The 19,679-nt window shown below is 46.8% G+C and overlaps 1 protein-coding gene across 2 annotated transcripts in view; it reads right to left on the bottom strand.

Annotated features, from left to right (window-relative positions):
• Positions 1-753: 753 nt before the first annotated feature.
• The window catches only part of ARFGEF3 (ARFGEF family member 3), a 216,440-nt gene continuing 197,514 nt past the window's right edge, over positions 754-19,679 (bottom strand). For both annotated transcript variants that reach the window (XM_033938199.1, XM_033938198.1), the window contains 2 exons: positions 10,960-12,178; positions 754-1,416 (listed from right to left, as the gene is read on the bottom strand). In XM_033938199.1, coding sequence (XP_033794090.1) covers positions 1,225-1,416; positions 10,960-12,178 — 1,411 coding nt within the window. In that variant the 3' untranslated portion in view covers positions 754-1,224. The remainder of the gene's footprint in view (positions 1,417-10,959; positions 12,179-19,679) is intronic.

Genomic DNA, 19,679 nt, shown 5'->3' on the forward strand with positions numbered 1-19,679 from the left:
ATACTAGGAGAGCGATTTTTAAAGCAATTTTCACACATATAAATCGTATATTAACTGTCTGAAAATTGCTCACCCTCTATATGGTTATAGGAGTGCTGTATATGCATAGTGCAACAATGTGTGCACTTGAACCTACATCTGTGGAGGCATTTCCAGGGAAGATGTTGGGAAAAGGACTGAAACGATGTTAAGACTTTTTATATTTTAAAAAGTATGTGTTTTCTAACAACAACAAAAAAAGGTGCAAGTGTGCATGGATCCTTTTTAGGCACTTTTTAAATTTAAAAGTAGAGGCGTATTTCAAGTAACTGCAGATTTCAAAATTATTATGAATAGTTTGAAATTTGTCCACCTCTGGGCACATGCGAATCTCTGGTGTAAGGTGACTACCCTTACACCAGAGATGTATATAGAATCCACACATGCATAACAAGAGTTCAAAGATTTCATCAGTGTGCTTCTAAAGATTTTTTTTTTTTAAACAAAGCAAACATACTGCTTCCTTCAAAGTTATATTGTGCCTCTGTGTGTTTTTAATAATACTTCAAAGGACCACGGAAGGTAGCATTAATATTACTTTAGAGCAGTGGTTCCCAAACCTGTCCTGGAGGACCCCCAGGCCAGTCGGGTTTTCAAGATAACCCTAATGAATATGCATGGAGCAGATCTGCATTCCTGGCATCTCCATTTTATGCAAATCTCTGTCATGCATATTCATTAGGGCTATCTTGAAAACCCGACTGGCCTGGGGGTCCTCCAGAACAGGTTTGGGAACCACTGCTTTAGAGCCTTTGAGGAGTACTGTGACAAAGTCACATTTTAAACATGAAATGAAGGATCACATTCCCTTTCCTGAAGGTACAATGAACATGCCAAAGCTCTGACATATTGAACTGATGGGCTATTGCCATCGAGGAGTTCCTGACACATGGAACAGTAGCTGCTGAACATCCACAATTCTGCCAACTCCAGCTCATGTACATGGCTTCAGTTCCCAGTGTGTTCATATTTCCCCTTTCTGAGTCACTTAAGCCAAGATCACAGACACCAGAATGCACTGAGTTAAGCAGTTACAGAACCCAGATTCACACAAAGTGAAGCTAGTTTTGCAGACACTGACACCACTGTTACTGCAGGCATAATCCCGCCCAAGTCACAAAATACTAAAACAATGATAGTAGCTGAATCTCATTTGGCTCCAGAAATTAAGCCTTACTAATTTTCTTATACAATAATATCATATATTCTTCCAATTCTGCCCAGCCATTCTCTTGTGGCCTGACGAACACGGATGTCAGTCACATGACAGGTCAACTGACTGATACAGGGAAACACGGCTGGCTGCAGAGCTGTAAACATCTGGTCCGGCAGGATCTGGAGCTGATTGAGAACTGTCAACACCATGTCGGTCCATGCCTAAAGGAACAAAAATGAGGGGGTGAAAAATAGAACAGTTTTCTCTTGCCACCCTAAAACAGTTGAAGTATGAGTTTGTGGCCATAAAAGAATCCAAAAGCAGGAATGGCTAGCTCCGATCCTTAGCATTCATAAACAGGACAGGTTTTCAGGGTAGCCCAAATATGAACTTCGACTGAGGGTTAATATTCAAAGCAAGGTACATTTTCACCAGCAGATGGTGAATGTATAACTTGGATTTTAAGAAGCTGAAGATCCATCTAAATAGCTCAATATTATCTGTGAAGAAGAAGAGGGAAGGCAAAGAGGGATGGACTGAGGAAGCCTGATAGAGGCAATCTATAGCTGCTATCCAGATAAGATAAATTAAATAGATGATGGCCCCAGTGATTGCATCTGTATATTTCACCAGACACAGCAGTACTGAATATATGCATTAATTTAGATGCCACTTCCAGCAATTAAAACGGATGCCACCACTACTACTGAAACCAGATTCCCTGGTTTTGAGAGTAATTGTACAGAAATATAGAAGAGAAACAGGTTTTCTTCCAAGATATGCCTATAATTTGCACCATTCATTTCCCCCTTGATCTTCACAAGCCTTCCTATACCTACAGTGGCAAATTATCCCCAAAACATAATACTTCCACCCCTAGGTTTTACAAAGAAATGGTGTTAGCAAGGTGACATTCTGAATTTGTTTTATACCATAAGGTCATTCCATGCCAAGTGGTCCAGAACTTCCATTCAACCATCTCAGAAATTGCTGAAATCTTTTCAGGGGATATGTTGGGACCTCTAATGAAGATATCCAAAGTTTTGGGGCATGTTCTCAACCAGGTCCAGAGTTAGGAGCCCTTTTATTTGGGCCACTTTTTTGTATCCACGGAATGACATGAGGACACATTATTCCCTGTTCCCGTGGAAACTCATTTTCCCATCCAGGTGAATTCTTTTCCTGTCCCTGCCCCATTTCTGCAAGCTCCATCCTCATCTGCAAAAGCCTCAAACACTTTAAAATCATAAGTGTTCGAGACTTGTGTGGTTAAGGCAGAGCTTACAGGAATGGGGAAGGGACAGCGACAAAACACATGGGGACAGGATGGGGAAATTGAGTTCCTGTGGGGACAGGGAAAAATTTGTCCCCGTGTCATTCTCTAGTATCCTCCTTGAAATTGGACCAATTGACATGGAATTACCGCATACATATCCAGAGTTGTGGCCAGCTTTTCCTGCAACTGGCAAGTTAGAATTATATCTCCCTCCCATTTTAAATTAGAGTTCACTTTATTTGTGAGGGTAAAGATAAGGAGGATATGGACCTGTTGGGTTGGAAGGCCATAGGGAGGTCAATTATGTTGCATTGGTCAGTGAAAAAAATGCATTATCCCAGGACAAGCAGGCAGCATATTCTCACATGTGGGTGACGTCATCTACGGAGCCCCAGCGCGGACAGCTTTTCAAGCAAACTTGATTGAAGTTTCAAGTTTGCTATGCTGCACCACGCATGTGCATGCCTTCTTGCCCACTAGAGGGCGCATCCCCACCTCATGGTCCTCAGTTCAGTTTTTTCTGCGGAGCCAGAAGCCCTGTGGAAATTGTGCTCTCTCTTTTTTGCCTTCTGACACCGCGTCTGAGTCGTTTTTCTCGGTCGCTGTGCTTGCTTTATTTTTTTATTCGTTCGTGTGTTTGTTAATCGTCGAAAAAAAAAAGAAAAAGATTTTTCGTTCGGCTCCGGGGGCTCCCGGTAGCCGCGGCCGCGGGACCTCGTTCCATTCTCGGCCGTTTTTCGATTTCATGTCCCATCCTTTGACGGGCTTTAAAAAGTGCACCAGGTGCGATCGGCTACTTTCTCTCACCGATCCCCACCGGTGGTGCTTACTTTGCCTGGGTCCCGAGCACCCCACCGATTCCTGTCCCAGGTGCTCGACTTTTCAGCCAAGAGCTCTCCGCCGCCGTCGTGCCAGAATGGCGGAGCTCTTTGCTGTCGACCCCGCGGAGCAGGCCTCGACGTCGGCCTCGGCTTCGGCCCCGGCCTTGACCTCGGCCTCGACTCCATCGGCCTCGCCGAGACATCCTGCTTCCTCGAAACCGACGGCCTCAACTTCGAAGTAGACGGGGGGTAAGTCCTCTCTTCCTTCCTCAGCTCCAACTTCGAAGAAGCCATCCTCGGGATCCTCGACGGGGGTGGGTGGGTCGTCCTCGGCCCCGCCCCGAGCGTCGAAGTCGGGTGCCCCGCGGGAATACTCGAGACCGAGGTCGCCCTCGAGGGAGCACCCGCCGGCCCCGGATCTACCAGCCATGATGGCGGTGCCGGCTTTTCAGGACTTGCTCCGTGCCCTCATTACCTCGGAGCTGTCCGGCGCCTTAGCGCACCTGCAGCCGGCTTCGGCCCCGAGTGCCCCGGCTTCGGCGGCCTCGGTCTCGGTGCCCTCGACTTCGGCCCCCGGGTGGTTCCGGCCTCGACCCCGACCTTGCCCTCGACCTCGGTCGACCAGCCGGAACGGAGTGTGCAGCCTCGGGACAAGGTGCGAAGAGTTCGGAGGATCTCTTCCACTTCTTCCTCGTCGAGGTCCTCCCTGGGCTCCTCGCCCTCGGGTCGTCTTCGGGCGAAGCGCCGGCCGAGGAAGCCCAAGCGTTCTCACGGGTCTCCTCGGAGGCGCGGTCGCTCCTCGCCGATCGGGGCCGAGACGCTACGTGTCTCGGAGCTCCGCCTCGATAATCCGAGGTTGTTCCGTTCCTCCGAGGGAGGGTTGTCGAGAGACTCCTTGCCGAAACGGAAGGGGCAGACCTCGGTGCCTCGTACCCCGGGGACTTCACACAGGGGTTCCTCGGGGCATAGGCGGTCCCCGACCCTGTCGAGATCGCTCGGGGTGGCCTCTTGGGGCTCGGGGTCTGGTAGGGAACCTCGTTATTCCTGTGAGGCTTCCCCTTCCTTTTTGGAGACGCGGGCCTCTCGATCGCCCTCCCCACCGTCCAAACCCTCCTCCTTTTCCAGATTTGTACTTAATATGGGGAGGGCCTTGGACCTGGATCTGGTGTCTGGTTCACAATACACCAAGGAGTTTTTGGAGGAGCAGGATTTACCTTCTCCCCCGAGGGAGACCCCTCGTCTGCCTCTTAATAAAGTCCTCCATCAGACCTTCCTGAGGAACTTGGACTCCCCTCTTACAGTCACAGCGGTTCCATCTAAAATGGAGTCGAAGTACCGTACCATCCCATGTAAGGGCTTCGAAAAAGCGCAACTGTCTCACCAGTCGTTGCTGGTGGAGTCGGCGTTAAAGTAGTCCCAACCTTCTAGGGTCTCCGCTGCAGTCGCTCCCGGGCGGGAAGGGCGGACTTTGGACAAGTTTGGTCGCCGCCTCTATTCCAATTCCATGATGGCGGCCAGGGTCCTTAATTATGCTTTCATCTTATCTGAGGCAGATGGTGAAGGCATTACCCCGTTATCATGGGGTCATGCCGGATTCCCATAAGGGGGACTTTGGTAAATTTATGGCCAACTTGTCACAGCTGCGCCTATACCTTTTTCATGCGGTTTACGACGCATTTGAGTTGGCCTCCGGAGTCTCCGCCTTTGCAGTAGCGATGCGCCGTCTCGCATGGCTCCGAACGGTTGATATGGATCCGAACTTGCAGGAGCGCCTAGCCAATCTGCCATGCGTCGGATCGGAATTGTTCGATGAGTCCTTGGAGGCGGCGACCAAACGCCTGTCCGAACACGAGCGCTCCATCGCCTCCTTGGTCCGTCCTAAACCACAGGTAACGCCGCAGAAGCCATTTAGACCTTCGCCGCGGCGATACCCTCAAAAGTCTACACCAGCATTCTCGAGGCCTCCGCCCAGGCGCCCACCGCAGCAGGGCAGAGGGGCCCAGTCAAAACCTCAGACGCAAGGGGCGTCTAAGCCGGCGCCGTCATTTTGACGTGATGAGCGGATGGGGGTGGGTCCCCTCTGCACTCTCTCCAGACCCCCTGCCCATCGGGGGCCGGCTGCGGGCCTTTCATTCGGCCTGGACTATGATCACGTCAGACGCTTGGGTGCTCCGTCTCGTCTCAGAGGGTTACTCGCTAAACTTCTCGGCCACGCCGCCGGAACAACCGCCGGGGGCATCTCTTTGCAACCGAACCCAGCTTCCTCTTCTACTCTCGGAAGCCAGGGCCTTGTTGAGCCTTCGGGCGGTGGAGCCGGTCCCCCCAAACCAATGGGGGCGGGGGTTTTACTCCCGTTACTTTTTGGTCCCAAAGAAGACCGGGGACATACGCCCCATTTTGGACCTCCGGAAGCTCAACAAGTTCCTGGTCCGGGAGAAGTTCCGTATGTTGTCGCTTCCGGTTCTCTACCCTCTGTTGGAGGAGGGGGACTGGATGTGCTCCCTAGACTTGAAGGAAGCGCATCCCGCCTTCCGCAAGTTCTTACGGTTCCAGGTGGGGGAGTTGCACCTTCAGTATCGTGTCCTCCCCTTCGGGCTGGCCTCGTCTCCTCGAGTCTTCACGAAGTGTATGGTGGTAGTCGCGGCTGCCCTGAGATCTCAGGGGCTGCAGGTCTTCCCCTACTTGGACGATTGGCTGATCAAGGCTTCATCCCGGGAGGGGGTTATCTCAGCGACCCGACAGACTATCATCTTCCTTCAACGTTTGGGGTTCGAGGTGAATTTTCCCAAATCGCAGCTGTGCCCTGCTCAATCCCTTCAGTTTATCGGGGCCGTGCTGGACACGGTTCGCCTTCGTGCGTTCCTTCCCTCTTCGAGGCTGGAGGCTCTGCTTCGACTGTGCCGTCAGATTTCGCGGCAGCGCTCCGTCTCAGCGCACCGGCTGATGATTCTACTCAGCCACATGGCATCGACGGTTCATGTCACACCGTTTGCCCGATTGCATCTGAGACTCCCTCAGTGGACCTTGGCCTCCCAGTGGCGTCAGGATCGAGACCCGCTCTCCCTTCCTGTAACAGTGACTCCTTCCTTGAGACGCTCGCTCCGTTGGTGGACCAACTCTTCCAATCTTTCCGGGGGTTTGCTCTTTCTCGTCCCTCCACATCGCAAGGTCCTGACCACGGACTCTTCGGAGTACGCATGGGGGGCTCACCTCGACGGTCTGCGGACTCAAGATCTATGGTCGGCGGAGGACCGTCTTTGTCACATCAATGTGTTGGAGCTTCGCGCCATTTTTCTGGCAGCTCGAGCGTTCTGCCATCTGCTGCGCAATCAGGTAGTCCTGGTACGGACGGACAACCAAGTGGCAATGTATTATGTAAACAAGCAAGGGGGGACGGGCTCTTGGTCCCTGTGCCGGGAAGCCTTGCGCCTTTGGGAATGGGCGGTCTCCCAGAACATCTTCCTGTGGGCGGTTTACATTCAGGGAGAGAAGAATTATCTGGCCGACAAACTCAGTCGTCTTCTCCAGCCGCACGAGTGGTCGCTCAACTCCCGAGTTCTGCGAGAGGTCTTCGACCGCTGGGGGACTCCTCAGGTGGATCTGTTTGCCTCCCCGGAGACTCACAAACTGCCCCTCTATTGTTCTCGGATTTACTCCCAGGACCGTCTCGAGGCCGATGCCTTCCTTCTCGACTGGGGAGGGAGGTTCCTTTATGCGTTTCCTCCTTTCCCTCTGATCTTGAGGATGTTGGTTCATCTCAAGTCATCCAGAGCCACTATGATTCTCATTGCGCCTCGTTGGCCTCGTCAGCACTGGTTCTCCCTGCTCCTTCAACTCAGTGCCAGGGAGCCTCTACTTCTGCCTGTTTTTCCCTCTCTGCTGTCTCAGAGTCGGGGTTCGCTGTTGCATCCCAATCTTCAGTCATTACATCTGACGGCTTGGTTCCTTTCCCCCTGACTTCGGTTTCTGTTTCTCAGTCGGTCAGGGAGGTGTTGGAAGCCTCGCGCAAGGTCTCGACTCGGCTTTGTTATTCCCAGAAGTGGACCAGATTTTCATCCTGGTGTTCCTCGCACCATCTGGATCCGAGTTCGGTTCCGGTGTCCTCGGTTCTGGAATATTTGTTGCATTTGTCCAAGTCTGGGCTAAAGACGACTTCCATTCGGGTGCATCTCAGTGCTATTGCTGCTTTCCATCGGCATCTCGAGGGACGTTCTCTCTCTCTTCATCCTCTGGTGGTTCGTTTCATGAGGGGTTTAGTGAATGTTAATCCTCCTCTGAAACCTCCTCCTGTGGTTTGGGATCTTAATGTGGTCTTGGCTCAGCTGATGAAACCTCCTTTTGAGCCTATTGACAAGTCTCTTCTTAAGTTTCTCACTTGGAAGGTGATCTTTTTACTTGCGCTCACGTCTGCTCGTCGGATTAGTGAGCTGCAGGCTTTGGTTGCAGACCCGCCCTTTACTGTGTTCCATCATGACAAGATGGTTCTTCGCACCCATCCTAAATTTTTACCTAAGGTTGTGTCTGATTTCCACCTCAATCAGTCAATTGTTCTTCCGGTGTTTTTTCCGAAGCCCCAAACTCATCCTGGGGAGGCGGCGCTTCACATGCTTGACTGTAAGAGGGCGTTGGCTTTTTATCTTCAACGCACCAAGTCTCATCGGAAGGTTCCTCAATTATTTTTGTCCTTTGATCCTAATCGGTTGGGACGTCCTGTTTCCAAGCGCACCTTGTCCAACTGGTTGGCTGCTTGTATTTCTTTTTGCTACGCTCAGGCTGGTCTCGAGCTGCATGGTCGGGTTACGGGACATAAGGTCCGAGCGATGGCAGCTTCTGTTGCTTTCCTCCAGTCTACTCCGATGGAGGACATCTGCAAGGCTGCCACTTGGTCTTCGGTTCATACTTTCACCTCCCACTACTGTCTGGATACGTTATCCAGGAGTGACGGCCGGTTTGGCCAGTCAGTTTTGCGAAATCTATTTTCCTAAATTGCCATCCTCCCACCTGCCCTTTTTTGGTTGGCTTGGAGGTCATCCACATGTGAGAATATCATGCCTGCTTGTCCTGGGATAAAGCACAGTTACTTACCGTAACAGGTGTTATCCAGGGACAGCAGGCATATATTCTCACAACCCGCCCTCCTCCCCGGGGATGGCTTCTTTGCTGGATATGGAACCGAGGACCACGAGGTGGGGATGCGCCCTCTAGTGGGCAAGAAGGCATGCACATGCGTGGTGCAGCATAGCAAACTTGAAACTTCAATCAAGTTTGCTTGAAAAGCTGTCCGTGCTGGGGCTCCGTAGATGACGTCACCCACATGTGAGAATATATGCCTGCTGTCCCTGGATAACACCTGTTACGGTAAGTAACTGTGCTTTCTAACTTGTATATTTTAGACAGCAGAATGTGAAAAATGCACAAAGGTGTGAACGTTGCAGATCCAGGCACTATGGCCTAGATTCACTAAAGATAGTGGAGTCAATCGCTGTTGGCCGATTCCTGGCCGATTTAAAAACAGCAATTGATTCACTATCAAGTTTGAAAGCAAATGATTTGCACGGAGGTGCAAATCATTTGCATGCAAACTCCTGACTCAGTCTCTCAGTGAGCAATTGAGTCGAGGCAGAGCCCTGACAATAGTAACAGGAGAAGCAGCCTCCTGTCTCTGCTGTCAGGACTTCTACTGGCTTTAAATTTTTTTTTTAAATCGGGCAGATATTTTGCGTGTATTACACACTCAAAATAACTGTTTCATTAAATTTTTTTTTAAAAGCCACCCCCTCCTGCGACAAAGTGCCACCTTGCTCCCAGAACCCTCCAAAATGCCCCTTACCCCCAAACGCAGCCCTGCCGAAGAAAAACGCAGGAGGGATGCCATTGCAAACCTGATGCTGCTGGGCAATCCCCAACGCTGCCCGCCTACCCCCTCCTTCCCTGCTTGCGGGCACGCAAATGAATAAGGCAGAAGGGAAGCCAACTCTCTCCTGCCATCGCAAACCCACCATCGGCCGGGCCCACCCCCCTCCCTCCACCTTAATAAAGTTGGAAGCAGGAGGGGTGCACACTCCCTCCTGCTCCAGGCCTCCTCCTCCTCCTCTTCACTGCGGCATTAGGCCCCGCCCCGGTGCATATGATGCACGGGGAGGTGCCTAAGGCCCTGATTGACTCAGGAGCCTTGGACTCCTCCCTTGGGAGGGGCCTGGAGCATCTCAGCCAATCAGGGATTTCCTTAGGGAGGAGTCTAAGGAAGTCCATGATTGGCCATTGTTGCACCGGCACCGAGATGGGGGCCTAAGGCCGTAGTTCGGAGGATGCCTGGAGCAGGAGGGACTGAGCACCCCTCCTGCTCCCAACTTTTTTAAGGTACAGGGAGGGGGGTGGGCCCGGCCGATGGCAGGTTTGCGATGGCAGGAGGGACTTGCCATCCCTCCTGCCATATTCATTTAAGCACGCGGGGAAGGGGTGGGTGGGCAGCATTGGAGATTGCCCAGAGTTTTGTTTTTTTTAGGGGGAACCGGGCCTGATGGCAATGGGCAACTGTGCCGGGGAGGAGGGGCACATTTTTTGGGGTTTGGGGGGCACTGTCGGGTTAAAACCATGGGCTCGCAATGCGCTTTTTTGCAGAATATATAAAAAAGGAAAAATTCCTTTTTTTATATATTCTGCTTAAAGCATTGCAAGCCTTTGGTTTTAAAGGGCAGGAGAATCTGTAAGGAAGTGAAGCAACTGGTCCTCAGCAGTCGCTTTACTTCGGATTGGCAAGCTCAATCGGTGTTCCTTCTTCCGTTTAGTGAATTGCTGCCTTCCTACTTATGTATGCAATTTCCCCTAATTTGCATTGGTGGATCGGATTGGAAATTGATCGGCAACAAAGTTAATGAATTGGGCCAGGAACATATTGGGTTGGGAACGATCGCAAACTGGTCGGGATACGATTGGTGGGTTTAGTGAATCTGGCCCTAAGCACATCCACCTAAGCAAAATTTTTAAATTAAACTTTGTGAAATGAAAATGTTTTTGAATATCAGGCCAACAGATTATCTGTTCCCTCTAAGCTGAGCAGGAGTTCACCAACTGCACTGCTGCCAGGGGGGTAAGTGCTTCAATATTATTTTCAATGGCTAAAGACAGGCGGGTTCTCTGGAATCCTGCAGAACTTGTCTGTCCTTTGCTAGTGAAAATGTGGTAGTACAATAACAGTGCACAGAAGAGAGGCATTACACATCTTGATACCATAAATTGAACTAAAAAAAAAAAAAAAAAAATGTGGTAGTGAAAAACAACACCCTCTGCTTGCAGAAATGTAGGTGGATATTTCCTGCTCAGCATAGAGGGAACAATGGCAGCAACACCTGGTACACAGAGAACTGCCATTGGCTAGGGCTATCCATTAATGTTCAAAGGCATTATCTGTATAATGCCGCTGAAAATCATTGTAGACCACCTTGGCACTATCCAGTCTGGGGATAGAGTGGAAAATTATCCGGATATTCCTAAATGTTCAGAGAGTCATAAAGTGGTGTGGAATATTGCCATAATCTGGATCATTCCTGCAGTTTACCTGGATAGCTACTGGTGCAGAATATTTGGGAATATATTAAAACACTGACCGTGGAGTTTAAATATTGACCCATATAGTTTCCTTCATACATTTACCGAATGTGCCATACCTGTATCTGTGCCTCAGCATCCCTTGCAGAAATGTTGTGTGTGCTGACTGTAGAGCCGGAGCGAGGCCGCTTCTCTTGCCTCAGGATTTCAGGGCCTGCGCTGAAGGAATGCCTCATTTGACCCTGGTCTACCAGATGCTGAGGTCGTTGGGGGACAGGAGAATCCTGCCCTCTTGAACATAATGTCTCCCCTTTTTTATCTACTTTTGTATCTTTAACAAATGTGGAAAGGTTGTGTTGCTGTTTCCTCTTTTTGTACTCAGTCATCAGTTTTGAGATAGTTTTATCAGCGGCCATTGTGTAGATTTTGTTGCCAGCACTCTCCCACCATTCCTTTTTTCTGCTTTGGTCCTTCTTCTCTATTTTAGGACTTGGTGGTAGCACCACGCCTCCAATTACAGCTTTGGGTGTTGAGTTCTCTGCAAAATAATCTTTAATTTGACTCCGGTCATCTTCAGACGGTGTACCCTTCCCGGACAACCCTCCTGTTGAGGGAGTGGACATGTCAGATTGAAATGACGGTAGGATGAAAAAATGGTCTCCTTTAAGAACCTGGAGTCCCTCTGCACTGCTTTCAAGGTCCAGATGCATTTGAATGTAATTATTACACAGCTCCATGCACAGTTTGTGCAGTCTCTTAACCAACCAAGCCCAATCAGCATTACTGACTGGCTGGCCACTCAGCGATGGTATTCTGGCCCTCCACTGCCTCTTCTCTTTCCCTCTTGGAGGGCTGACTTGAGCGGTCTCCTCAAAAATGTCTTCATCTTCTGAAGAACACTGTTGAGAGGAGTCTGTACTTCTTTCATCATCCTCAAAAAGGATCTTCTTTACCTGCTCAGCTGTAATGTTCTCCTGATTGGTCAAAAGGGCACAGATCAAGGCCTGGAAGTAAATATTGAAGCTCATGACTGATTGGCGATAGAGGTTGGCAGCTCCTCCAATACCAGAAACTTTCATCAGCAGGCATTTTAGTCCAGGCCTAGTGTCAAACTCTCTGGCAGTCTGATAGGAATCCAGCAGCAGGTCAAATATAAGCGCCAAGTTCTGCATGGAGATGTATCTGAGGAAACCGGCAGACTTGGGTTCTTGCCCGTGAGCTGTCTTCTCCTCCAAGTGAGAGGGCCCTTTCACAAACTCTTCCAGTAAGATGTCATACAAATTCTGAAGCAGCACTTGATGGGATAACAAGCTGACTACTATTGTCCTAAAAGGGATACTTTAAGAGAAAAACAAAACCAAAACAAAGGTCTAAATATAGTCAATCTGCTTATCTCTTGATAGGCTACTTTAAAAATTGAAGAAAATCACATCCTAAAGACTAGTTTACACCATTATTAACAAAATTACAGTACATTTGTAACTCAATGCTCTTAAGAGGTATTCAGCCCTGACTGCATGTGAAAATGAATGTGCAAAAATAATCCCAAGCCTTATGGTGACCTGTAGTTCCTATCCTCTAACTTCTCTTTTTGGTTATATTCTGAGTCAAGTACAACACAATGATATTTACAGTTGGAGGTAGAACCAAAAATAACTGGGAAGAAATGTATATTTACTAAACAGCTGAATCAATAGAAGAACCATCACTTTTAACATTTAAAATAAAAGGAAAAAATAACTTCTGGCAAGTTCAGTTTGGAGAAGTGCAGTTTTCTTTAAAAGAAGAAAAAGAACATAAGAATTGCCGCTGCTGGGTCAGACCTGTGGTCCATCATGCCTAGCAGTCCGCTCACGCGGCAGCCCTCTGGTCAAAGACCAGCACCCTATCTGAGACTAGCCCTACCTGCGTACGTCCTGGTTCAGCAGGAACTTGTCTAACTTTGTCTTGAATCCCTGGAGGGGGTTATTTCCTATGACAGACTCCAGAAGAGCATTCCAGTTCTCTACCACTCTCTGGGTGAAGAAGAACTTCCTTATGTTCGTATGGAATCTATCCCCTTTCAATTTTAGAGAGTACCCTCCCTACCTTGGAGAGGGTGAACAACCTGTCCTTATCTACTAAGTCTATTCCCTTCAGTACCTAAATATTATAGAATTGAATCTTAGATGCATGAAGCCAGTAATACAGTTTGTGAAGGCCATTGGCCCACTGAGTCTTTTGATCTACACTGGTGGGATTTATTTTCAGCCCTGCCTTCTGTTAAAGATAATCTCAGCCCTGTGTTAATTGCTTTTGGCTTATCTCATAGTTCCACACTGGAGGTAACGGTTGGACTGAAGGAAGACCAAAATTACCATGCTCAACCTTCCTTACCTGCCTCTATACTTCTCTCTCCATATTCGAGGTTTCAGCAATCGCGGTTTCGACTAATCACGGTTTTTAGCTTGCTGGCTTCTCCCCCCAAATTACATCAGCTTATATAGAGAAATCGCTGATTCCAAGTGTTTACAGAGAAAAGCGCTGATTCCCAGCACTTTCTTCACTATGTTTTGCCTCTCCTTCAGGAACAGGGCAGGTCTCCCACCATGTTATTTGCGGTTTCACCATATTCACAATAGTTTTTAATAGAAAACAGCGAATAACATATAAAAAGTTATTCACGGTTTTTCTGTTAATCCCCTAACACAGCGAATACAGAGGGAGAAGTGTATGACTATTCTCTACAGAAATTTTAAAAGTGGAGGGCAAAGCAGAAAGAATTCCAATTCATTACTGCTAATTTTGTTTTTTCAGCAGATTGCCTCATTATTCCAAAAATGTTTCCCCTTGATTGATACCTAAAATTCAAGCAAACTGTTATAATCGCTGATCTACTTGTCCTTAAGGAACAAATATAACTTGTTCTTATACAGATGTATAGATACAGCTAAGAGGATCACCCTGGAAACATTCTAATACAGTCAAACCCCGGTTTGCGAGTGTTTTGCAAGACGAGCAAAACACTCAGCAAACTTTTGACTCGCAAACCGAGTGTTGACTCCGCTCCAACCGGCACCCCCCCTGCGCAAACCGGCCCCCCCCGCCCGAACAACTTAAACTTACCCCCTCCCCCCGTCTAGCGCAGGCACAAATCGTGTGCCTAGAAGATCTTCCGGCTTCCGCTTCTGACTGCCTTGAGCATGCATCTGCGCATGCTCAAGGACTTCTAATTCTCCTTCTCGCCGAGAATCTCGTTGAGAAATGTAAAGTATTAGATGTGGGAAGCAGAAACCTGAGGTACAACTATACGATGGGAGGGATATTATTGAATAAGAGTACCCAGGAAAGGGACTTGGGGGTAATGGTGGATATGACAATGAAGCTGACGGCACAGTGCGCAGTGGTCGCTAAGAGAGTGAATAGAATGCTAGGCATAATCAAAAAGGGTATTACTACCAGAATGAAAGAAGTTATCCTGCCGTTGTATCGGGCGATGGTGCATCCGCATCTGGAGTACTGCGTCCAATATTGGTCACTGTCCCTTAAGAAGGATATGGCGTTACTCGAGAGGGTTCAGAGGAGAGCGACACGTCTGATAAAAGGGATGGAAAACCTTTCATATGCTGAGAGATTGGAGAAACTGGGACTCTTTTCCCTGGGAAAGAGGAGACTTAGAAGGGATATGATAGAGGCTTACAAGATCATGAAGGGCACAGAGAGAGTAGAGAGGGACAGATTCTTCAAACTTTCGAAAAAGAAGAGAACAAGAGGGCATTCGGAAAAGTTGAAAGGGGACAGATTCAAAATGAATGATAGGAAGTTTTTCTTTACCCAACGTGTGGTGGACACCTGGAATGCGCTTCCAGAGGGCGTAATAGGGCAGAGTACGGTACTGGGATTCAAGAAAGGATTGGACAATTTCCTGCTGGAAAAAGGGATAGAGGGGTATAGATAGATGATTACTGCACAGGTCCTGGACCTGTTGGGCCGCTGCATGAGCGGACTTGCTGGGCACGATGGATCTCAGGTCTGACTCAATGGAGGCATTGCTTATGTTCTTATGTTACTCTATGTATACTTTTACCCATGATGAGCTTGAACGTTTCTGGGGGAGGAATTGGTGTGGAGTTTGAACTTATGCAAATAGTTTTCAATCATCAAAAGTATGCACATACAGTCTGAAAATATTTTGTATAGACAGTATTAAATAGAGGGTGTAAATGTGTGTGGGTAAGTTTTGTGAGGTAATTTTAAAAGGGAAGTATGAGCATACTCTTTTAGAATCTGGTATAACATTGATATACAGAATTCCCAAATCAAGTAACCTTCTATAAAATGATGCTTCTAATTTTAGGTTTTAGACAGTAAATATCTCCAATACAAAAAAAAACAAACCCAAAAAACAAAAGATGTAAGCAATTTTTACTGGATAAACAAAGAAAAACACCTTGTCTTCTCTTATAATCCTCATGTCTTCCCATGCCTGTTTTAGATAATTCATTCAATATTTACACATTCTATGTGCTGAAGACTCTTCAGTTATAGAAAGGTGTGTAGCATTACTATCTTTGTGTACGATCACTGAAGATCTATAACACAGATCTTATAAATAATAGTGCTCAGTAAAAGCCAAAGTGAACTATACAATATGTGAGCGCAGGGTTCTATTAGTTTATCCAGCTTGCATTGAAAAAGTCTGCTAGCAGTAATGCCGCTATGAAGCCGTGTGGGGTTCTATTCCAATAATAGGCCGTATGCTATTTGAGAAGATAGTGCTGCAAACATCTTCCTCTTGATAAAGCGAATTGGGAAACATGTATTGTGTCAACTCACCGGACACCATATACTGTGTCGAGGAAGCTCTGGATTTAACAGATGAACTGATTGAATTGATAAATTATAGTTGGATGAATGAACTTTGAAATGAATGAACTTGAACATTTATTGTGATTTTTGTATTTTGATTTGATGGGGAGCACTGTGCACTTTTGGATTTGCAGCTGAGCCCAGGAGGATACAACAATTCTAATGGAGATAAGTACTCCTCTACTCTTATTTATTCACTGCTGGGTTTTACCTGCTTTATTTATTGGTAGGGAGGGAGGAGTGCAATGATGACTTAAGCTGGATGAACTAATAGAACCCTGCGCTCACGTATTGTATAGTTCACTTTGGCTTTTACTGAGCACTATTATTTATAAGATCTATGTTATAGATTTTTTTATTATATTTCAAATTAGCAAATTCTCTACTTTTTGTAGAAGCATTAATCTGTTGCAGAGAATTAGATATATACTTTTATGTAGAGAATGACACGGTGACAAAATTCATCACCGTTCCCGTCCCCGCGGATAACCGTGGGAAATAATCCCATGTCATTTTCTAGTGTCTATTTCAACCTCGGTCCTTCTACACCAGCATTCTTCAAAGCAAAGCTTGCGGGTCAGTGGTTGTGGCCAATCATACTCTAATTCTTCCCTCTCTCCTTAAAGAATGACATGAAGATGGTTTCCCGCGGTTATCCACGGGGACGGGAACGGTGATGAATTTTGTCACCGTGTCATTCTCTACTTTTATGTTCCCATTCATAGTGAGAGTGTTGATACAGAACACTGAAGATTATTGCACCCTTTAATAATCCCTACTTAGCTGGAAAATAAGATCCCAAAAGTAAGAACCCTAAATATAACCATGTCCTATTTTAGTTTTCTTCCAAGGCTAAAAAAAATCTACCGATCAATAATCAGTCTGTGGTGGCCAAAGCTAAATGCAGTTATACTTGTTAATTTTCTTTCCTTTAGTACTGCTGCACCATCCTGTATGATCAATTGGGTTGTTTCCCCTTTCTACCAGTAGATGGAGATAGAGACATCTTCAGTCTAAGTGCTGGTGCTCTGTAGAAAGCTTCTACTACTAATAATCATTTCTACAGTGCTTCTAGACATATGCAGCGCTGTACATCAAAGCATAGAAGAGACAGTTCCTACTCAAAAGAACTTACAGTCTAGTCAAGACAGACAAATTGGACAAGAAGGTGCATCAATACAAAGTGCTCAGGTGGGGGAATTACAGAGGGAATAAGTCAAGACAGATACTGGTGCTTGGAAGGTGGGTTGGAGTTTGGAATTGAAAGCATCTTCAAAGAAAACTCCAGCATGCCTTTGCCAAAGCAGTGGAAGGTCCCATATATCACACCCATGCCCCATCAAACCAATGCAACCATAATTAAATTCCAACGAATAATAGTTCTTTTTTAAGACCACCACTAGAAAGAGAAGCAGAGAAGTCAATGAGTTCCTTGAACTGGCCTTCCAGGGAGAGTTACAGACTCATGCAGCAGGATTAAATGAAAGTACCTTAACAGGTATGACTAAATTTCACCTTCTTTAGAATCCAGCTGCACTGTCCTGTACGACTGGGATATATCTAAGCATAAACTCACTGGGCAGGGAAAGACATAGCCCCCTGAATGACAGCTCTGGATTCTAGCCAGCACATCCGGTGTGTAATGCTTTACAAAACAGTGGAATGACAACCAGATTGCTACTCTACCCAAGATATTGCCAGAGTATGAATTGATTGCACTCGCAGGCCAGAAGGTACCCATTTATTCCTGTTCCTTGATGGCTGCCTTTATCCATCATGCAGAGGAAGCCTTTGACATGATCTGGCCCTTTTGGGGGCCATAGTAAAGGATGAACAATGACCAGAAAAATGAAAGGCATTCATCTCTTGCAAGTACTGAATCTTGTGGAGCCTCCTGGCCCTTTGAGTCAGCACCCTAAACTAAACTAAACTAAACCTTAAGTTTATATACCGCATCATCTCCACGGAAGTAGAGCTCGGCACGGTTTACAAGAACTTAAAAATGAGAAAGGGTAGGAAAAGGTTTACATAAGTTTATAAATCGAGTGGAAAAGTAAGGGAAAAGAAATTACATGTTAGAGAAGAGCCAGGTTTTTAGTTGCTTGCGGAATAAATGGAGGGAGCTCAGGTTCCGCAGCGGGATAGTAAGGTCATTCCAGAGACCTGTGATTTTGAAAAGAAGTGATTTTCCCAGTTTACCTGCGTGGAGAATACCATGTAGGGAGGGGAAGGATAGTTTTAATTTATGGGCGGTCCTGGTGGAGTCAGGGCACGAGGAGTTGAAAGAAAGTGGGATTAGGGAAGGAAGGATGCCGTGAATAATCTTAAAAGCCAGGCAAGAGCATTTGAATTGGACTCTGGAAATCACTGGGAGCCAATGAAGATTGGCCAGGAGTGGGGAGACGTGGTCAGATTTACGTTTTGCAAAAAGAGGGCAAATAGACCTCCTGATTCACATGTAAAAGAAAAATGGGGAGACCCAATGATCCACAGTGAAAACAATCCACCGATGAAAACAAAACCAAAAACTTGTCTGTGGTGTTCTTTGCTCACATGTTTAAAGACAATTCTTTATATGTGAGGTTGCAAACCATTGGACCCCTGAGGAAGGCGTGTTCGCCGAAACACGGACTGTGTAGGGTCTGGTTGGATTTTTATCATAGTATTTTTTATCACTGTACTTTTTTAATTGAATGTTCATGGTTTTATATGTCAATGTTTAATAAATTATCTCCAGAACATCTGTATCCACAGTTTTTGGTTTTGTTTTCACATGTAAAAGAGAAATCGCCTTTAAGAGAAATGAGGGAATTCTGTAGATGGACACAGTGTAATATGAGAAAGAGAGATATAGGTCACAACAGGTCAGAGCCTGACGTTCTAACATTCTCCTGACTGAAGCAATCGTCTTCGAGGTGAAATCCTTGAATGAGGCAGCCTTTAGGAGTTCATAGGGAGCTCCTGAAAGCATATAAAATATCAGATTCAAATCCCATGAGGACGGTCGAACAGGATGTCTCAGATGAGTGACCCCTGTAGAAACCATGCAATGTCAATGAACTGCTAGGGAATCTCCCAGCACCTTGCCCCTGAATGAGAGAGAGTTGCTAGCTGAACTGTGAAGGAGTTCAGTGCCACACCCTGGTCAAACCCCTGCTGCAGAAAGCTAAGCATCTTTGGGGAGAAGAAGCGCTGACACTAACCTCAAACATTTTACAGACCCTGACATAAGCCACAGAAGTGGACCACTTGCAGGCTTTGAGCAAGGTGCTGATAGCAGGAGACTTGCTAGATGCTTCCTCTCAGGGGTCAAATAGTAAGCTAGAAAGGATCCTGAGCCTCCATTTCCACTGGACGTTGTCTGAGCAATCTGTGACCCCTGGGAAGAGAATTTACCAGGAGGCAAATGAGATCTGCATATTACAGACTTCGGAGTCAATCTGGAGCCACCAGAAGAATCAGAAAGGGATAATGGGCTATTCTCTGAAGGACCTGGTGATAAGAGGTCACAGTAGAAAGATGTCCAGAGGCTCCCTTCACCCTTTTTTTTTTTTTGTTAAGTTTGTATATAGTCTGGTTTAATTTTGTTTATGTTAAATATTGTATTACTTTTTAATATTGTAATTTTTAATGTTTTTTTATGTATGTTCATCGCTTTGAAGTATGATTAAGCGATTAATCAAAAACACTAATAAACTTGAAACTTAAACTTGAAACTCCTCCTTGAACCGCTGCTCATTCAAGGCATCTATTCCCATCAAGGCTGCCTCTTTCCTGCAGCTGAAGTGTTCCACCTTAACATTCATAAAAACTCCAGAGAAAACCAATATCTCTGCAGCACCCTGCTTAAACAATGCTCCCCCAATTGAGAAGACTTGCACTGATGGCCACCACCATCAGTTGGGAGGATCCAGAAGAACCCCTACAGGAGGTGACTGGGCCAGTTCCACCAGACCAGGATGCACCAAGCACTGAAGAGGAGAGGCAAATG

The sequence above is a fragment of the Geotrypetes seraphini genome, chromosome 3, assembly GCF_902459505.1.
Source record: "Geotrypetes seraphini chromosome 3, aGeoSer1.1, whole genome shotgun sequence".
In the NCBI taxonomy this organism is placed as follows: Eukaryota; Metazoa; Chordata; class Amphibia; order Gymnophiona; family Dermophiidae; genus Geotrypetes; species Geotrypetes seraphini.